We start from the raw sequence: 19530 nt of genomic DNA, 5'->3' as shown, positions 1-19530 counted from the left end.
AGTCACCCATGGATTTAACATCAACACAAAATGACACCTTACACCTGCCTATGCGGGCAGGCAAAACATGAGCCAAGCAAGAATAAAGGAAACAACAGCTAACTTAGAAAATCCTATTTATTACATGGACCCTCAACACCCTTACCAACCCATCACCCACTTTTTACACTCTTTGTGGAGATTCTCAGTAGAATTTTGTGGCTTAACAGTTCTTTTCAATCTTTAGTAAACAGAAACCACAAAGATGAAATGCTGGTGAGCTCCACATTCTGCTTTTTCTGAGACAAAAGGAAGTGAAAGAATTGTTGGCCCATAAACTCCTAACAAACAACTGTACTGAACAATATTTTGCGGGTCATACTTCCCATTTTCTCTCCTCCTCTCACTACAACTATTTAATCACCCAAAATCTGAAGAACTGCTCAAAATATCCTTTGACTCTATCATGAGACTTTCCATGGCCTAACTTAATGGGGGCAGGACTCTCCAGAAGTATTTTTTCCAGTTCAGAAGTCCCAGCTGTGGGCTGTCAGGAGATGGCACATCTGTGACTTCTTCAGAAAGTCCCAAGTGTCCAAAAAGCACATGCCTTTGGCCAGCCAGCATCCCCAGCCAATATCTAATTATTTGCTCCTGCCCTAAGTGAACTTGCAGTGTTGTTGGACACATCCTGTTGGAAAGCAATACAGCGAAAAAGAAAAATAATCCACATGCCTCAAAATCTCTAAACAAAATGCTGACTCCATTGTGCATAGTAGAATTGCATCATTGCTGGCCTGTGCCGTAAACTGGGGGGATACTTATTCTACGGCTGTTCTTCCCTCAAGGCTCAGGTTGATACCTATGTGAGTTCTTCACAAAGGTCTTAAGCAGAAAATAACAATTACTTCCTTCAAGTGTTCTCAGTGCTGTGTTTTCTTCAGCCACATCAACTCCCATAAGAAATTCTGAACTTACAAAAGCCAAACATTCTGACTGTTTAATAGGTCTTGGGTTAAAGGCATAAGGAAAAATTAAGAAGATTTCTTAGAATGAAGAGCAATAAAGTTACCTACAATAGCTTCTTTCTAACAAGGAATTTAAACCCAGTTGTTGTTCTCGACCTCAAGATAGCAGGCTGCTTTCATACAATACAGTATGTTCACAAAAAAATACTGATCTAACATGAAACTAAACCTTGTCATTAAAGCTATTTCTGAGCACCACAAATTGTGAAATTTCTTTTATTTCTGCTTTGACAAAGAGAGACAACTACTTTTAACTCTACATTACTGGCTAAATTTTAACTAGAAGCAAAGTTACATTAGACACTCTTTATAAAAGTCACGTGTGTCTATATTCTAGGAGAGGTTTTGTAACCTTTATTTGTTGTTATGCTGCCAGACCTTACCATAACAATCAAGGATAACAAGTTCCCTGAAACAATCTCTCTGTTTGCTAAAAAGTTACCTTGGCTTGCATTATTCAAGAAACATGCAGGTCTGAGAAAATTTAAAGCTGTAACAAACCCCATGGCCTATTTTACTAACAGCTACGTTATAAACAAGTAAAACATTCTTAAGATAAAACTTAAAGCAGCTGAGATTAAAAAGAAGGCTCAAAAATAGCAAGAGGCAATGGTGGAATTTACACCAGACTATTGATGAAATACATTCACAATCTTCTGAAATATTGACTTTGTGTGTCATGCTGATTTATATATGATTTGATACCTATATGACAGCTGATTTATGTAGACATATCTACAGTATGAGTAATTTTAAAGCACCTCTGGATGCTTTAAAATTAAATTTCAAATTAAATTATTTAAAATTAAATTTCAAATTAAATTAATTTAATTTAAAATGAAATAGTAACAAATGAATTCATACACCATACCTAAAAGACCGGTAAAGCCATTATCCTTTGTCTGGAGAGAGAAGATTCAGTGCTTTGAAAGTATCAAACTTCAGTGTCAGCTTGGAGTTTCACTATTTCAAGAGGGTTTATGACCATAATATGTGACAGACCCTCACATCATGCTAGTAGTAGTTACTAGGAAAATAGCCCCCTAAGTCAATGACAGACTGACTGAAACGGCGCTGAAATGCAGTTGAGGACTCCTACATAGCACATTTCCCTGTCATAAAATTAGCCAAGCGTTCTTTTCTGCTACATTCTACATTTAAACATAGTGATAGGTTTCATTAGCTTTAGGTTATCTGAGAAAAAACAGTATGAATTAAAAGCCATTTTAGGGTTGTGCTCAAATGCATTTCTTATTTCACGCTGCATCCCTAGTTTCAAACTGCTGTAACCATCCTGTCATACTTCTCTGTTCACCCTGCTTTATCTTGTGTTTCTTAATATCAGGCAAATAGTCATTCCATTAAAGAAAACAAAGATACCGTCTCACAATTTTGGGAAATGTCCTAGTACACGACAAGCAACAGCTAACCAAGCTTTTGTGAATTTAAGTAAAAATAATTCTTGCTTGAGATAATTCTTAAACAAGAACTTAAACAACACTTATCTCAACTACTTCCAGGTTTTAAGAGCCTCACATAAAACACTCGCTGTGCAGTATTAAACATTCAGAATTTACAGTATTTTCAGACAAAAACACGTCGTCGTAATCATCTTGTTCCTGAATACTTTGCACAGGCAAGAGATTCCTTCCTTCAAGGAAGCACCAAATGCAACAATCATTTTGTCTTATCTGAGTGAAAGAAGAGTCAAGTATAACCCGTATCTGGAACAGGTTTATTATTATTTCAAGCCACATAAATAAAAACACTCCTGACACCACCACATATGGAGCAAGGACTTAGCTCCACAGCAAAATTATTTCACAGCCAAAGTATTCAGGATCTATTATAACATGCCAAACTTCCCAGAAGCTTTAACACTGCAGAAGTTCCAGCACATCCCCAATCTTGCAGAGATGTATTTACATATTTGTTAGATAAGCACATCAAAATACTTTTAAGAGGTAAAGTCCCTTAAAGTCAGGCAACTGCTTACCAGGGCTTCTCAGGGGTTCTCAGGAATGGAACTAAAAACATGGAAAGCATCTCATAGTACATCCATGCTCCTTCTAAAAGGACAGATGAGCTGTCCTTAAAAGCACTGTCCAGATCAACCTAACAAAAGAATCACATACCTTCCTACTAAGTAGGCAGAACAAAAGCAATGTCATTAAGATTTATAACCAAGACTCTTTAGCTAATTACTAAAAACTGGAACATTTGTAGAAGAGTTTTTCCATGCATGTTAAGGAAAGTGACTATTGATACAGAACATACACTATATTAAAAGAATCACTGTCTCTAAAATGAGGTGAATGGAAACCAAACTCCATGTTACAACTTATTTCTTAGTTTTATTGTGAATACTTATTTTCCTCAGAGTTCCAAATGCAAAGTTATCTCTTTTAAAAAATACTTCTTTCTATTAGAGTCTGCTAAGTAAATGTAAGGAAACTCTCAAGGAACACAATCAGCGTGTTCTCTCTTCATTTAAGACTTCTATAAGTTGATCGCCCCCTAAAGCTACATAGCTTCATTCAGTCAAGTAGGAACGTAAGCATCTTTACACAAACATAAGTGTTCAGAAAGGAACAAGCCACACTTCAGATTTTTCTGAAACATTTTAAAAGATTGAGGCAATCTTTTAAATTGTTAATGGAGAAGGTGCATCCTGAGATGCAAAGGGCATCTTTTTCATATAATCCTTACAGAATAAGCAATACATAATACGCACCTGTACAGAGCTCCAACTAAAAATATAGGACGATGGTGCCAGCAGAAAATGGTCAGATGTCTTCCTCTAAATGACAGTTCTAATAATTACAGACAGTTTGAAAAGGTGGGTGGCCTAATAAGAGGCCCTGAGGTGAATGTTCTGACAGCCTTGGCCATACTGCTGAGTCTTCTAAACTACCTAGGGAATCGCAACAACTTTACTTCAGCTTGTTGAAGCACCGGGGTCATGTATTCAGGCAGACCAGATGCAGCAGCAGCAACAAACCAGAAGTCTTACACATGCAGCCCTAACTCCCCATCTTTGGTGATATGAAGTCGGGACCTAAGCAGCACACAGGGAGAAAGGCTGGGGAACAGACCCCGGCCCTGTCCCCACGGATCCTACAGGCAGAAGACTGCCTCCGTTTATTTGTGCTTTTAAAGGATTAGCACGTTCACTTAAAAACGGTATTGCAAAGGGAAAGGGCAGGCTCCGTGCCCGGGACGGAGCGCGCATTAGGGGCCCAGCGCTCCGCCGGCACAGGGCAGCCGGGCTCCAGCTCCGGCAGCGCCCGCGGGGCTGGACCCGGGCCGGGCACCCGCACCCCGACCCGAGCCGACTCCCGCCCGCCCCTGCCTCCAGCCGGGCCGGCCGGTTCCTCCCGCCGCAGCGCCGCCCCCGTCGCCCGCCTACAGCCTTTAAACGGAGCTGGAGGGGGACACTCGCATTCCCCCCACCCCCTCCCCAGCCCTGCCAGGAGTTTGATGAGCGACACCCGACACCCGTCTCTCCAAACCCCAGAGAAATCCTTGCCGGGACCGCGGAAGAACCGGAGTTGGGACGGGGACCGGGCGGGGGGGTGGGGGGCCTACTTTTGTCTCTTTTTGCAACTGTACACATTTACCTGCGCCACCCCCGGGGGGAAGCCGTTTCACCTCCCCGGCGGGACATGTCCCGAGGAAAGGAGGAGGAGAGGCCTCCTCTTCCTGCACCCCCCGTTTGCAGAAAAAAGGGGCGAGAAGGAATAGTTTGGGGGGCGGGGGGGGAAAGACGACGCACCCAGCCTCCCGTCCTCCTCCCGCCCCGTCCCGTCTCGTCCATGTGCGCGTCCTCGCCCCCCCCCCGGGAGTCTGGCCCGCGCCCCCGCCCCGCAGGGTCCCACTCCCGCCCCCCTCCCCGCCGCTGCGGTCCCTGCAGCCCTCCCGGCGGAGCGCGGGGGAAAGTTTGCCCAAGTCCGACAACAAAAGGGACAGCGGCGCTCGCCTCCTCGCCGACCCGGGCCCCGCGACGCCCCGGCGAGCTTACCGCCGGCCGAGCCCGGCTCGCACCGCAGCACCGAGGCGGCCAAGAGCCGCAGCAGCAGCAGCAGCAGCGGCGGGGCCGCCGCCGCCTCCATGTTGGGCCGCCGCAGCAGCTGCCGGAGCCCACGGAGCGTCTCAGGCAGGCTCCATGCTCGGGGAGCTGCGCTCGGCGAGGAGGGAGGCGGGGAAGGGGGGAGGCGCTGGAGCCGACCCTCCTCCTCCTCGCGCCGCCGCCAGGGAGGGGGCTGGGATCCTGCGCCCGCAGCCGTGGGAGGAGCCGAGGGCGCACCGTCCCGCTGCAGCGTACCCCACGCGTGGGTACACCTGGCCGGGGAGGTGGGATTTCGGGGTTTTCTTTCTTTTTTTCGCGTTCCTTCTGGAGCAATTACTCCAAACCCAGCCAGGAAGGTCGTAGACGATGGCTCGCTGCGTGTTCAAAGAGCAAGCTTTTTTTGGTGGATTTGGAAGTGAAGCGTGGGGATGCCCGCCCCTTTTCCTGTCTCCAGGAAAATGGGTGGTTGTTTTCTTCTCAGATAGAGGTTCGCTTTTGCCTTCCTCCTCCCACCAAAACAAACGTTTTATAAAGCCACACTTCTACAAAACGTTACTTTTCAAAGAAAGGCGTATTCAACGACAATCTTTTGTTGCCTTTTTCCCCCTGTTGAACGTGCCACCTGCTCATGTAAACACATTACCACTAGGAAAGGGGCCGAAACTCTGCCCTGTGACATGAGGCTTTTGCAGTGCTGAGGACAGGCTGCAGAGACCTGAGCAGTGCCCAGCACACGGAAACATCCTGCACCTTTTGCATGTCAGATACTGCCCCAACCTCCCTAGCAGGGATAAAAAGAAACAGCATTAAGTCAAGATTTCCATTTTGAGTCTCCATTCTCCCTTGTGCTGACACCAATTCTACAATAGGAAAAAAAGTTGCTAGATGGGCTCGTATAGAGATGGAAACAACAAGGGTCTGCCTGGCATCCCCTTAAATCATTTTTGCAAGTTTCAGAGCAGGAGCTGTAAATCACAAGCAAGTACTTAACAAATGGATGCTAAGTTTCATAGTTTTGTTTCATTTCAGAGACGAATGAGTTCCAGGTTTCCCAGTTGCCATGTACTAATTTATCTGTCTTGCTGTAGGTGCTACAGCAGCAGCTGAGATTTCTTCTTGGTGCCCCTTGGATCCCTGCCCATCTCAAATACCAGGATCAAATATTCAGGAATTGTTTTAGGTCCTGTTGGTTACTCCATTGCAGACTTCCCCTCAGACTTCCTTTCCTCAGAAGGGGAAAATGTGTAGTGGTTTGTTTTCTTTTTAAAGTCAGTGGTATTCAACTTAGCTAAGAAAGCAGTTTAAAATTTCAAGGAGTTACAAACACCTTAAAGTTGACCTGCAAAAGAAAATAAAGTTTTCTTCTCTATCTTGCTGCTGCTTTAATGTATATAAAACACATATATTAAAGAGGGCTCATTTTAGGTGGCATTTAAAACCTAGAAAAATCTCAACTTTCTTGAAGACAGGAAAACCAGAATTTGGTCTTTCTTGATAGAAGGTATGTAATAAAGGAGCCCAAATCTGGGCTGCCATAAATCATTAATGGCAAAACTTTGTGTGAACACCAACTGAATAAGGGTTTTGTTTTGGATCTGTTTAAAAAAACCCTGCCTGACACCAGCCAAACAACTGGAAGAAAGATTTCTTTGTTGAAGACAGTGACTGGACTTTACTTTTGATGGGTCTGACCTCCTGCATCGTGGAAATTACTCAGTAGTCCTGGCATCATAGTAACTGGGGATAATGAAAGTCAGAGACAGATAAAGGACACACAAAACAGTTGCATTTGCAGCAGTGCATGGAGACCAATATCCCACACCCACATCAGCATGGGAGAAAAGCAGCAACCATATGCAAAACTGCTTTGTGTGCCTCCATGGAGAGCCAGGCTGTCCTGTGGTGGCATCAATGGCACCACCTGAGTCCCTCTTGCCACCAGGGAAATTGGATTCCCTGCCCCATCCTCCCCCTCGCCCTAACAGGACCAGGGACCAGTTGCTGAGTTGACTTACCCATAGCACCAAAGCCAGTGTCAAGCCATGTGGGGTGGGTGAGCCTGCCCATAAGGCTGCTGGAGGGGAGCAGCAACTCCTCTTTCAGCTAGCAGCTGCTCCCAGCACTTGGTATCTTGGGGCTTAAGGTCCCATACACAGATGTAATATGGCTGCTGCTATCCCTGCTCCATCCAAGTGTTGCTTGTTTATCTGACCCTGTCAGACTGCATGGGCAATTTAGGATTGGCAGCATTTTATACCAACAGGGAGAAATAGCAGCATGTGAGTGGCCACACCAGAGAAAGAAGCACTATTTTATACAAGAGGCTAGAAGAGATAAAGACAACACTGGCTGACAAAGGCATGTGGACTGAGAGATTTCAAAACAACATTTTTCAAAGGAAGGTACCCACCATAAGAAGAGGTACTGAGACCAGGTAGATCCACTGGTGACTGATCAGAGCCACACACCAAACTTGCTGTGATGGATGACTATTCACAGGCATAAAACACAGAGTTTCATACCACATTGAAGTTCATTCTTTGCCATAGCACAGATCTGGTATAAAAATTCATTTTCAGAGGTGAGTATTCTTGCCTGGTACCCCCCTTTCCTTCCTGCCTAGGTCTACCACAATTAGCAGATTGGGCGATAGACTCAGCACTAAAACAAAATGAGGAGAGAGACCAGGCCATGGAGGCAGGCAGCTAGGGAAGAGACTCTTACCAGAATGCATCTTTGGGGCTTTGACCATAACATCTCTGCTAAAAAGACATGATCTAAAGCAATGGCAAATCTAGTAGCAGCCAGAAATGCAGTATTCTTCCAGCCCAGAAGATGCCATCTTAAACTCAGGTAGTATGTTGTAGGGGAATTTGGAGGAAATTAAAGTTGGGCAACTCTGAAGTCTCACCCATGTGCCTAGAAAGCTGCCTTCCACCTGTTTTCCAGCGCTGCAAGAATTCCTCCAGCAAAATTAGGGGAGGCAAAGCTGTGACATTCCTGAAATGTCTGATACATACATTTCTGTAAGAAAGTAAAAAACAGTTTTATAAAAAAAAACAACTTAACAGATAGCAAAAGCATGGGCCTATCCTTCCTCTTAATGGAAGAAAGAGGGATCCTTTTCCATACTGTTGTATGCTCACAGTGCCCAAGTAGGACTGCAAAAATAGAGCCAATACCCCATTATCACCTAAGATTTCTTGTGTAATCCTGGGCAAATTACAGTCTAGCATTTACTCAGTTTCTCCTACAATAAAAGGAGCAGGGGGAATAATTTTCCTAACTTTAATCCTTTCTGTGTACAGTGTGAAGGAAGCTGCAGCAAGCTTGGAGCTTGGCTGTAGGAAGCAGGAAAGGGTGAAATCCAGAGTGGGAGCCCAGCACTCCCCTGCCAAGCTGTAAGCAGGCCAGTTGTTGCATTCTGCCATTGCCACCACTGATGGAGTAAGGAGGGACATGCAGACACATAGCAGGGAAAACAAAGAGCCCAGCTGTATCTAAGCACCTAGAGATGTCCTCCAGGATAACCTAGCCATCCCACCACAGCTGGGAAACTTGGCTTCACTGAAATGCTCCAAATGCTTTCTGCATGTTTACTCCTCCTGGATTTCTCCCTCCTACCCCAGTTTACAGCATCTTTCTCTCCCAGCTGCCAGAGCTGTCTGAGCTGCTGTAGAGCTAACATTTAAGGACAACTGTAGAAGCCCCTAAAGTGAATTTACTGCCTTATAAATGACACCCAGGTTTATTTTATGATGAATATCAGTAACAAGACATGCATCTTTATTCCTCTGGGGCAGCACTGTTTAGTCAAGATGAAGTCACTAGATCCGGATAGGCTGAGGATATTCTTTGGTGTTTTGCAAGGGGAAGGTAAAGTGAACACTGAGAAACAAAGCATCAAAGCATTTTCCTTCTCTACTTCTAAGTCCACAGGGCAAAATCATTTTCCTTTCCCTGTGTCTCAAATACACTTCTTCACACTTCCTCTCCCAGCTTTCAGCTAGGAACCAGTCTCAAACTAAATATATGTAAGGACCCCTATTCTTTCTCACCCTGTATCACAAGAGAAAATATTTACAGTTAATCTAGAATGAGTCAGAAATTACAGAAGAAAGCATCAAGTGGACACAGGTTCCCTCATCTCGTCCAAAAAATAGACACACTAAGGAAAATATATATACAACAGCCGTAGTTAAGATTACACCTTCTGAGGAGAAATCTGAAGCAAGGGATGGGTTTAGTCAAGGACTCACCAGGACAAGCTTCAGAAAACCTGGGTTTAGTCTCCAGGTCCAGCCATCACAGACTCTACAGACACCACTTGATTTCTCCTCCAGCATCAAGTGCTCGTATTTGCCCTATTCAGATGGTATTTTCACTCTTCCTTTATCTGCCTTGCCTGTTCAGAACATCCTTCTCAGCACAAGCTAGCCCAATAGTGGCCTGAGGCTGCATGGGGCTTTTAGGCACTGCTTTGAAAAAGGTAGTTTCTAATGTTTAAAACTAAATCACTGCACTACCACTCATTAAGCTGCCTGACATGGTGGGAAAGTGTTATCACCACTACCTCCTTTATCCGCAGAGAATGTGACAGTAAGAAAAATAATACCTTTGTTTATATCATGCAGTTTCCCTGGCATTGCACAAGGTTAATAGCAGATTTTGTTCAAAGTAATTATTCCCTAAAATATCTCAGCAACCCAACTTTGTCTACACAACAGTTTTCTTCCTCTTCTTTCTCCCCCTTCCCCAGATAAACTCTAACATGAACTGAGTGGTTAAACCAGCACAATCTGCCATGCAAACACAAAAAGGAGTGACTTTTTCAGTTTTGATTAAAATCAGTGATCTTTCAGTTTGTGGTTTGTATGCTACTTTTAAGACACTCCTAAAAGTAACAGTGAAAAGCAAGCCAAACTTTGGTGCATTTAAATTTTCTGTACAGGACTCTATGCTTATTGGGAAAGCTTTAAGGGTTGAAAAAATTTGAAAGGCTTAGGATGCTCAGGGAAAGGTTTAGGTTAAATATCAAAGCATGTTACTCTTCCAGAGCCTAGGCAGCTGTGTGAAAGGGCACATTATATGTGTACACCTACGTACACCTATGCATTATAGGTGTAACTGGAGAACATTATGCACATTATTATATTATGTGTAAGGTGGAGAACTTTCCTGCATAGACAGGGCTCCAGTGCCACACCTGGAATTGCAACCGCAGCATTTCCAACGCAGCCATTTCCAGTGTCATGACCCCAGAGAGGTTGGTTATGGCAGTCATAAACAGGGCTGGGAGCTCACAAAAAGAACAGTTTTGTCAAATAGTTATAGTACATTTTTAGGGATGGAAGTGCTGCAAGTAATCTAGGTAGGACTACAGAAAGAAAAAGACAGAGAATGGCAATCTTTCAGCATTTGCCAGTGTTTGAGATTTTCTGCAATACCCAGGGCCAATCTGCCAAGAGCTTCTGCTCCAACAGGGACAAATAAGACACACACGCCAGTAACTCAAATACAGGGAAATCTGGAGACATTGCAAGCCATGGGATCAGAGGGCTACAGGACAGAGACTACCAGGCAGAAGTGAGCTTAAGGAGAAAGATGGCTCATATAGGTTTGCAAGAGGAAAACTAATATTAAAAAAAAAGTATGAAAAATGTCCCACTGCTATCATTTGAAACAACATTTAAGGGTTTTCTGTGTTAGTGAGATGGTGAGGGTAAAGAGCCTGTTCCCAAAGTCTGCTGCTAGCTAGCAACCTCAGGAACAAGAGGGGCTGACACTGCTTGAGAAACATGTCACCATAAAAAGTTCCGAAAACATAAAAATAGTTCAGTGGGTTTTTTGGTGGTGATTCTTGGACTCTGAATGCTTTTCTGGTTACAACTACACTCCCTGCTACAGCTACCAGAACAGCAGTCATTGCATTTCCCTGCACTGTATGAGCAAGAGTTTCTCTTTAAAACTTTCATGACAGCTACCTTTGCAAAGCTGCTGTAAAATTAACTATTTTCAGCACTGGAGCTGCATCTTATGTCTACTTATTAGCCACCAAAGTTCTGTATCAAAGAGAGGAAATATTCTGAAGGGGCATGGAAATTCAGTTGCAGAGGACGGACATTACCATCTCCAGTGTCTCAAAGTACGAGACCTCTCCTCAGAGCTCCTTTGCCCTACGTTAATTGTGAAGGACCATCTTTTATTACAAGCAACACCAATATTTCTGTGTCAATCTAAAGCAATAGCAAAAATTTAAAAAGTCAGCACAGAGATACTTGTTGAAGTAACACTAAAAAAATCCCTAAGCGAATCATAGAATCATAGAATAGTTTGGGTTGGAAGGGACCTGTAAAAGGTCATCTAGTCCAACCCCCCTGCAATAAGCAGGGACATCTTCAACTAGATCAGGTTGCTCAAAGTCCCATACAACCTGAGCTTGCATGTTTCCAGGGATGGAGCCTCTACCACCTCTCTAGGAAACCAGTTCCAGTGTTTCACCACCCTCATCATAAAACATTTCTTCCTTATATCTAGTTTGAATCTACACTGTTTTAGTTTAAAATCATTACCCCTTGTCCTATCGCTACAGGCCCTACTAAAAAGTCTGTCCCCATCTTTCTTATAAGCCCCCTTTAATTATTGAAAGGCCACAGTAAGGTTTCCCTGGAGCGTTCTTTTCTCCAGGCTGAGCAACCTCAACTCCCTCAGCCTTTCCTCATAGGAGAGGTGTTCCAGCCCTCTGAACATTTTTGTGGCCCTCCTCTGGACCCGCTCCAACAGGTCCATGTCCTTCTTGTGCTGAGGGCTCCAGAGCTGGACACAATACTCCAGGTGAGGTCTCACCAGAGCAGAGTAGAGGAGCAGAATCACCTCCCTCGACCTGCTGGCCACGCTTCTTTTGATGCAGCCCAGGATATGGTTGGCTTTCTGGGCTGCAAGCGCACATCGTTGGCTCACGTCCAGTTTTCATCCACCAGTACCCCCAAGTCCTTCTCTGCAGGGCTGCTCTCAATCCCTTCATCCCCCAGCCTGTATTGATATTGGGGGTTGGCCTGTCCCAGGTGCAGGACCTTGCACTTGGCCTTGTTGAACCTCATGAGGTTCACACAGGCCCACCTCTCTTGCCTGTCCGGGTCCCTTTGGATGACATCTCGTCCTTCTGGAGTGTCAATCGCACCACTCAGCTTGGTGTCATCTGCAAACTTGCTGAGGGTGCACTCGATCCCACTGTCTATGACATTGATGAAGATGTTAAATAGCACCGGTCCCAGTACGGACCCCTGAAGGGCACCACTCTCCATCTGGACATTGAGCTGTTGACCACTACTCTCTGGATGGTCACATTCATTCAACCAGTTCCTTATCCACTGAACAGTCCATCCATCAAATCCATATCTCTCCAATTTAGAGAGAAAGAGGTTGTGAAATACTTTTCTTACAGGGAAATTAAAATAACAAGTTGAACACAACAAGAAAATATGTCTGCCTCCTCCCTTGCCTTTCCTCAGACTGTGAAGTCGTTGTCTAGCCTAAGCTGCATCTGTGTAACCAACAAAGCAGGCCTGTTGGAAAGCAAGGCGCTCCCCTTTCTCCATAGCTTGCAGGGACCTAAATGACACAGGAAAAAGGGTGACAGGAGAAGCCTTCTTCACATGCAGTATTAATCAGACAGAGCTGCCCTTGAGATAGTGAGGATGCAAGAACAGAAGCTGAAGTGGAGAAATGACGTGATTTAAGGTAGCATCTTTACATTCCCCTACACTGCTCCAAGCATCTCTGTACTGCACAGGTGTCTGGGTACCGAGTAGAACAAGAAAACGTGGTAAGACGCTCCCTTAACTAGATTACAGTCAAGGTCACAGACTGAGGTAATTTATTTGACATTTTCAGCATGAAAAAATAAGTTTCTTTTACATTTGAAAGCTGCTCAAGATAAAGAATGTTGTATGCAGGGGTGAAGCCATGCTCGACTAGTTACCATTACTGTCTGACTAATCTTTGTGCATGCTTAAGATGCCAGGCAAGACTTGCTCTGTCCGGGCAAGATGGGAATCTTTCTTGTACACAGTGGGAAAGGCCCCGTGATATGGGTCAGTGCCATGACTATTTAGATATTAAAACAGTGGATGTCGAAACCCATCCTGAATGCAATCTGTTATGCGAACCCTACCTGCCATCTGCTTGCTGACAGCACTGGGAGTGGTTCTTGCTGGGGTTACACTGCATGCTCCTGTTGGCTGACAAAGAAGTAGAAGGAAGGAAGTTAAGGGAGAAAAAAAAGGAAGGTGACCTGTGGGGGAAATTTGCAGACAGGTGCAACTGGGGGAAAAAAAAAAGAGTCCTGATAAAGATCCCTACAAGATTTATGTGTTACTAGACATCAATACACACATAGATTTATTGCATTTAGCATTCTCTTGAACAGTATCTCGTCAGCACTTTGTAATATATAAGAATACATAAGAATATATAAATATGCCTATACTGAGTTTGCTATGTGGCAAATCAGATGACTGAAACTCTGCCTGTACAGACAAATTAAGTTATTTCTATGGTGGTGCAATAGTGTGAAGTGTGCCTGAAGGTCCGAAATAGAGAATAACAACCTGTAGATGGCAGCATTGGTGAGCATCACTAGTGAAACCGCAGCTTCATATAGCCGAGGTAACACCTACGATTTTTATAGGAAGTTTTTGTAGTACCTTTCGTTGTGGAAAACAATTTACTTTTCACAATTTGTGCCTTTTAAATAATTAGTATTTTCTCTCTCATCCCTGTTGGACAAAGCACATTGGCCTGGCAGCAATAGCTCTCTGAACAAAATCAGAACTATTTCAGCAGTTCATGGGAACTCTGGTCAGTGATAAGGGACTCACTGCAATGGGCACTATCTAGGTATAATAAGGGTCGCTGCTATTCCTGGAAGAGTCATGATTCACAATAAGTTAGTAGTCTAGTGAAGGCAAAACCTGAGGTCCTATTAGTCAACACTATTTAAAGAGAATACATTTTCTTTTGCAGGGTGTTCAAGATTAATTATAAAATGAACAAACTTTTTATCATATAGAACTACAAAACCTGTTCTCACTTTAGAGTCAATTTCAGTTTCAAACTCCCATGTGCCAGCAGATGGCTGTCGATTTTGTGTTGCAAACAGCATGGGGGAACTGATGAGATTGGACTGTATCCACAGTGATAAGCAAACATGACAACACTATTTCTGTGAGCTTCTCTACCCTCTAACCATTAGTTCTTACAGACTGGGTTTTGGGATGGATTTTCTGCTCCTAGCACCATTCAGGAGTTCAGAACTTATGCACAAGAATTTAGGCAAGGCTAATACTTCTACTAATGAAGTACCAGCATGGCATGAATCCAATTAAAATAGAGAACACATGATATTCCGCTTAGGAAACAGAAATGTTTCATTACTTCTTAGACATCTATGAGATCAAAACGATTGTTTCAGCCAATGCTGTAGTGCACTCTGCCTGAAGAGGAGGACATGCCTGAGTCAAGGTCTTGGTCCTCTTCACTCTAGAGGAAAATGGGGTCTTTACAAGAAACTTCTATCAGCTCTATCTTCCATTTACTGACTTCATTTCAGAAACAGGCTGGCCTTGAAGTTAGCTTTGGTATATCAATTTCCACTACCCTCTGCCACACACACGTCCAGCATCTCTGAGTTTTCCATGCTGCTATCTTCCCTGAGAGATTTTGTAAAACAAGTAATGTTACAATGTGGCTGGTAAGTTGGAATAAGATCTGACAGAGGGTGCAGAGATGGCTGGGGTAAATTCAGGCCATAAGAAAACAGTTTAGAAACCAAATTATGAAACTTTAGCCAAACTGAAACATGACAATGGTTACCTGTAATTGCCAGGGGAAGTAAGGGACTACAGAGACAGGAATGCCACAGAGCACAGGCTGGTCTGCAGGTTGTTCAGCCATATGCAAGGAGAAATGCTGTAGATGCAAAATTCTGAGAAATCACACAGAGGAGCAAAGTCCTCCCTGTTTGATGCTGACAGCATTGAAATGCACTGAAACAGCAAAGCAGGAAAGGAAGTTGGCTGAGAAGGAGCAAATGATAAAGTCTCAGAGTCTTAGGAAAGAGTGAGAACAGCAAAATAAGCTGTTGTAAAGAACATGGAATTAAATTAACAGAATTCAAATCCCATGGGAAAGAAGGTCAAAGGAGTCTCCAGTCCTTAAACAAAGCATACCTAAGACACAAACTGTCCTAATATAGAAGTGGCAGGGAGAAAGAGAGTAAATCATGAGGTCCTTCAGCAACTTCCCCATAGAGAGGAAGCATGTAGATTGTCAGAAGAGGTAAAAATTACATGCAATTATAGTACAGACATATATAGATAAAAATCAGAGAGGCCCTGGCAAAAAGTAAAATACAACTAGCACAGACAAGAAAAGATGATAAAGCTTGCATGGGTGCAATATTAGTAAAAGGAAAACAAGTGAGGAGCAGATCTATTTAGAGGCAGTGAAAGCTCTTATTAGACATCACCAAGTAGGCAGTGTGTAATGAATTTTTTGCTTCAGGGTCTATTAAAAAATCACTGCGGATCAGGCAGTCAACAGAATTAACATTAGCAATATCAGGGATAACCTCATGATAGAATTCAGAAAGAACAGAATAGATAAGCTACATAGTTTTTAGTTGGATTAAATTAATCCAGGGAAATTTAGAAGGACCCTCAGAGCCATCAGCAGTGGTATCTGACAGCTTGTGCAGGACTAGCATGTTTCCAGAAGAGTTGTAAAGACAGTGTCTATCATTGAAAAGGGGAAAGGGAGGAGTCAGAATTATGACTTGCTTCATTTAACTTCAACTCCAAGAAAAAACAAACCTAACAAACCATTTGGGAGCACCCACCAGGTAATCAGGAGGTAACATCCAAACCATATCTGTCACAAACAGATCCAGTGAAGCATGTTTAAATTTCTTTCTATGACAAAGATCTTGTAGAGAGACAAGGCAAGCACAAGAAACCACATATACTGACTCTACTGAGGGTTTTAACACTGTTTCACATAACCTTGGCAAAAACAAACTAGGAAAAATATGGTCTGGATGAAAATATTACACAGTAACTGCAATATTCATTGTAAAACTTCATCAGTAGCTGCAATACTCATCAGGATTGGCAGTCTAAAGGAAGGAGGACTGAGAGGAGAGGTAAGAATAGTATTAGCTTCTGTAAAGAGAAAAGGAATAACATACCTTCCATGCTCTTGGTAAACAGCACAAGTAGTACAGGGATCAAATCACAGCAAAAGGGGGCCCAGAGTAGATGTGAGGAAAAACACTACAATGATATGGATAGCTGGAATAGATACTAAAGGAGATTGAGGAATCAGCTCTGCCAGAGATTTTAGGAGGTCAGGTAAGACAAACACCTCTCAGATTTATTGTACAGTCAGTTCTGTTCTGAGGCTGGGGCATGGGGCAGCTGACCTCTTGAGGTACCTTTTCTCCCTTGTTTACCTTAATCTTAACACTTCTTTACAAAAGAATTACATTAGTTTTCTAGGATGTCCAGTAGTATAGAGAGGTAAACAAGTGCTAATGAACAGAAGCACAAATTGACCAGCTTCTCTCTCTTGCTCAGGTTGAAAATATTAAAATATTCACCAAGAAAAAAAAAACTTAGGATAAAAGAAGCAGATAAGGCTGTTGAACCACCTGACTTTCGTAACATCACTAAAAAAGAATCCCCAAACATTTTTAAAGAGGGCATTATCAACAACTAATACAGTCTCTTTAAAAGTCCTGTAAGAAAAAGAGGAGCTTTCAGTGATTTCGGAAACTCTCTCTTGCCTTTAGAGGACAGTGAGGTTTGAGGAAGGGGAAGGGTGAGAAAAAAGAAGACTCCCCAATCTTATGTTCCCATAATTTCTTTCCTCCATTTCTGTAAATGATCTGGAAGTCAAACACATCTTTCTTTCTTGTAAGTGCCCCAGAATGGCCACACACAGGTACCCAATCCATGACCAGAGAGCCTCCCTTCTCCTCTCCCGAGTGACCTAGGACTTGCCAGAAGTGACCTGGTGCTGCTTTTTCCCCCTCCAGCTCTCGAGCCTTCTCTTACCTGATGGGTCCAGGACTCTGTGAGAGAGCAAGATTTGCAGTGCCTGACCTAGGATTCCCCATGCCCCATAGATCTCCCAGCATTTCTTCTTTTTCTATGATGGCTTTTCTCCTCCGGCAAGTAATCCTATTCCTTTTCAGGCAGTCTCTTGAACGAGTCATCATGGTCCCCCATCTGAGCAGTTCTTAAGCCTTTTTTGCCCTTCAGAAAGATTTCTGCTTCTGTTACCATGTTGCCCTGATCCGTCATCACTGCTATATAACTTTGCAAACACATTCCAATACTTTCTATAGTTTTGGATTTTTTTCCCCATTTGCTATGTAAGCCTTGGAAAAAATCAGCAGATGTCAACATTGGCTGCCATGAAGGCAATAACCTAGACAAGACACAGCTTTTTGGCATTTTTAATCATCCTTGTGCATAAACACTCTCCACAAAGGTCAGTTGAGAAGCCACAGGGTTAAGAAGGGCTCTCTCATGCTCCAAAGGGCTGGTGTTGCTCTATGTGTTCATGAGGTCCATCCAGGCATGGCACACACTCTTTCCCTGTGATTTCAGGCTTCCCATCTCCCAAAATTGTTCATTGTCTGTATTCTAGGTCTTTTCCCCCTTCCTCCACAGGTGCTCTTCAAACCCTATCCAGCCAGCAGCATGGCCTCAGTAGGACAGTCTCCAATGCTGCCCTGAAATCACACACGTCTTAGTTGTGGATTTGTATCCAGCTTGGACAGGAGGCAAGTTCAGCCCAGTGCCTAAACCAGTGAGCTCCAAGTGTGCCTTGCAGGAGGGCTGTTCTGGGAAATGCCAGGGAGGTCCTGCTAGCTCACATAGTGTTCATGTAGTGGGGCACCTGACACCAGCCGGCAGATTTGGATAGGAAGGGAATGAAAATAGAGGCAGCATCGCCTGATGAGTAGGGCATGGTCTGAGAGGCTGGAGACTTGTATCAGAATACAAGTTGTTGTATTCTCAGTTCAGCAGCTGATCAGGCAAAACCTTCCTCACATTAAAATCACAGTCTAACTTTACCTTCTTTTGTGTGCTAAAGGACTTTTAGGATGCACTGCCAGCTCATATGAATGGGCACAGTGGGCAATACTGTTTTGCTTTGCTCTATACAGTCTATGACATGAGAAAAGCTGTGCTGACATCTGTTATTATTGTGAGAAGACACCATAACTCAGGAACTACCCAAACCCAAATGGAAAGTAAATGGAAAACACAACAGGAATGAAGGATTCTTAGCAATTGGGCAATAACAAGCCAGAGTGGGAAGTTTAAAGTGGCTACTCACAAACAAAGACCTTGCACTTTATCTGCCAAGACTGAAAAAGAATGCATGCCAGGGAAAAAAACCCCAACATCTATAAAGGAGCAATAGCTCTGTGTCTGAGAGCATTAGTAGGCGTAGGCTGTAACAGGTTATTGAGCAGCTTCGGTTTGAGAAAAAACAAATGTTTATTTCCAAGCCTCTAAAAACTGCAAACTGAAATATGACCATGAGTGTACTCCACATAAAATACCAGAACTCCTCGTGTTTGAGCTAAAAGGTATGTCTTAGTCTGTGAATAATTTGAAGTTAAAAGAAGGTAAGTGATAGCTAAATCTATAGCACTTAACTTTAGCAAGAAGCTGTGGAAAGGACTCAGTGTACGGCTGCTTGGTCAAAGGGAGACCACACAAGTCACTTGGCTCAGAGAGGCAGGTGTGGGGAAATCTGCCTGTGCCTCCTCTCTGAAGTGGCTGTATTTGGAATATGAAGGTCTTTTCCCCTGAGAACTCGAGAGGAAAAACAGAGATGCCACATCCTGTGGCATTTCAGCTGACTGGGAAGCAGGAGCCAGACCTGCTCTTGTCCTCAAGTATTGCAACCTCTGTGGGGAGCCAAAAGGAAGAGGGACCTAGAGAAACAACACCCAGGCTCTCAAGCTATCCTCCTGAAATGCAGCAATGCCGTATCACCACCCTCTCCTTTGGCAACATGACTGGCACATCCTCTCTGCACTGTCTTTGCCAGGAGCGAGGACATGAAGCCCACTGCTTACCTTGTGCTCCAGCCCAAACTATCTGGGATGTGAGAAGTAGAGTAATTGTTCCCATCTCTCCCCTTTATTTTTAGCCCTTGTAAGTGATTAATAATGGCAACTTGGGACCTAGGGGGAAAAAAAGTTGGAAGAGGAGGGATGGGGGAAAAGAGGGAGGGAAGGAGGAGGTTGTCTGAGCGGTTGACTTTGTTGTTATGGCAGAAATGAAAAAAGCTCAAGTTCTTAGCACTCGAATTTCCAAGAAACCCATGATGTTAGAAAGGCAGTCTGTGTTCATCAGCCTTTGGTTAAATATT

The 19530-nt window shown here is 43.7% G+C and overlaps 1 protein-coding gene across 2 annotated transcripts in view; it reads right to left on the bottom strand.

The window, feature by feature from the left end:
• The window catches only part of LRP5 (LDL receptor related protein 5), a 180106-nt gene extending 174987 nt beyond the window's left edge, over positions 1-5119 (bottom strand). For both annotated transcript variants that reach the window (XM_075712080.1, XM_075712079.1), the window contains exon 1: positions 5029-5119. In XM_075712080.1, coding sequence (XP_075568195.1) covers positions 5029-5119 — 91 coding nt within the window. The remainder of the gene's footprint in view (positions 1-5028) is intronic.
• Between the last annotated feature and the right edge of the window lie 14411 nt (positions 5120-19530).

Source organism: Pelecanus crispus, chromosome 6 (assembly GCF_030463565.1).
Source record: "Pelecanus crispus isolate bPelCri1 chromosome 6, bPelCri1.pri, whole genome shotgun sequence".
Lineage (NCBI taxonomy): Eukaryota > Metazoa > Chordata > Aves > Pelecaniformes > Pelecanidae > Pelecanus > Pelecanus crispus.
This window is presented reverse-complemented; position numbering and strand designations above follow the sequence as displayed.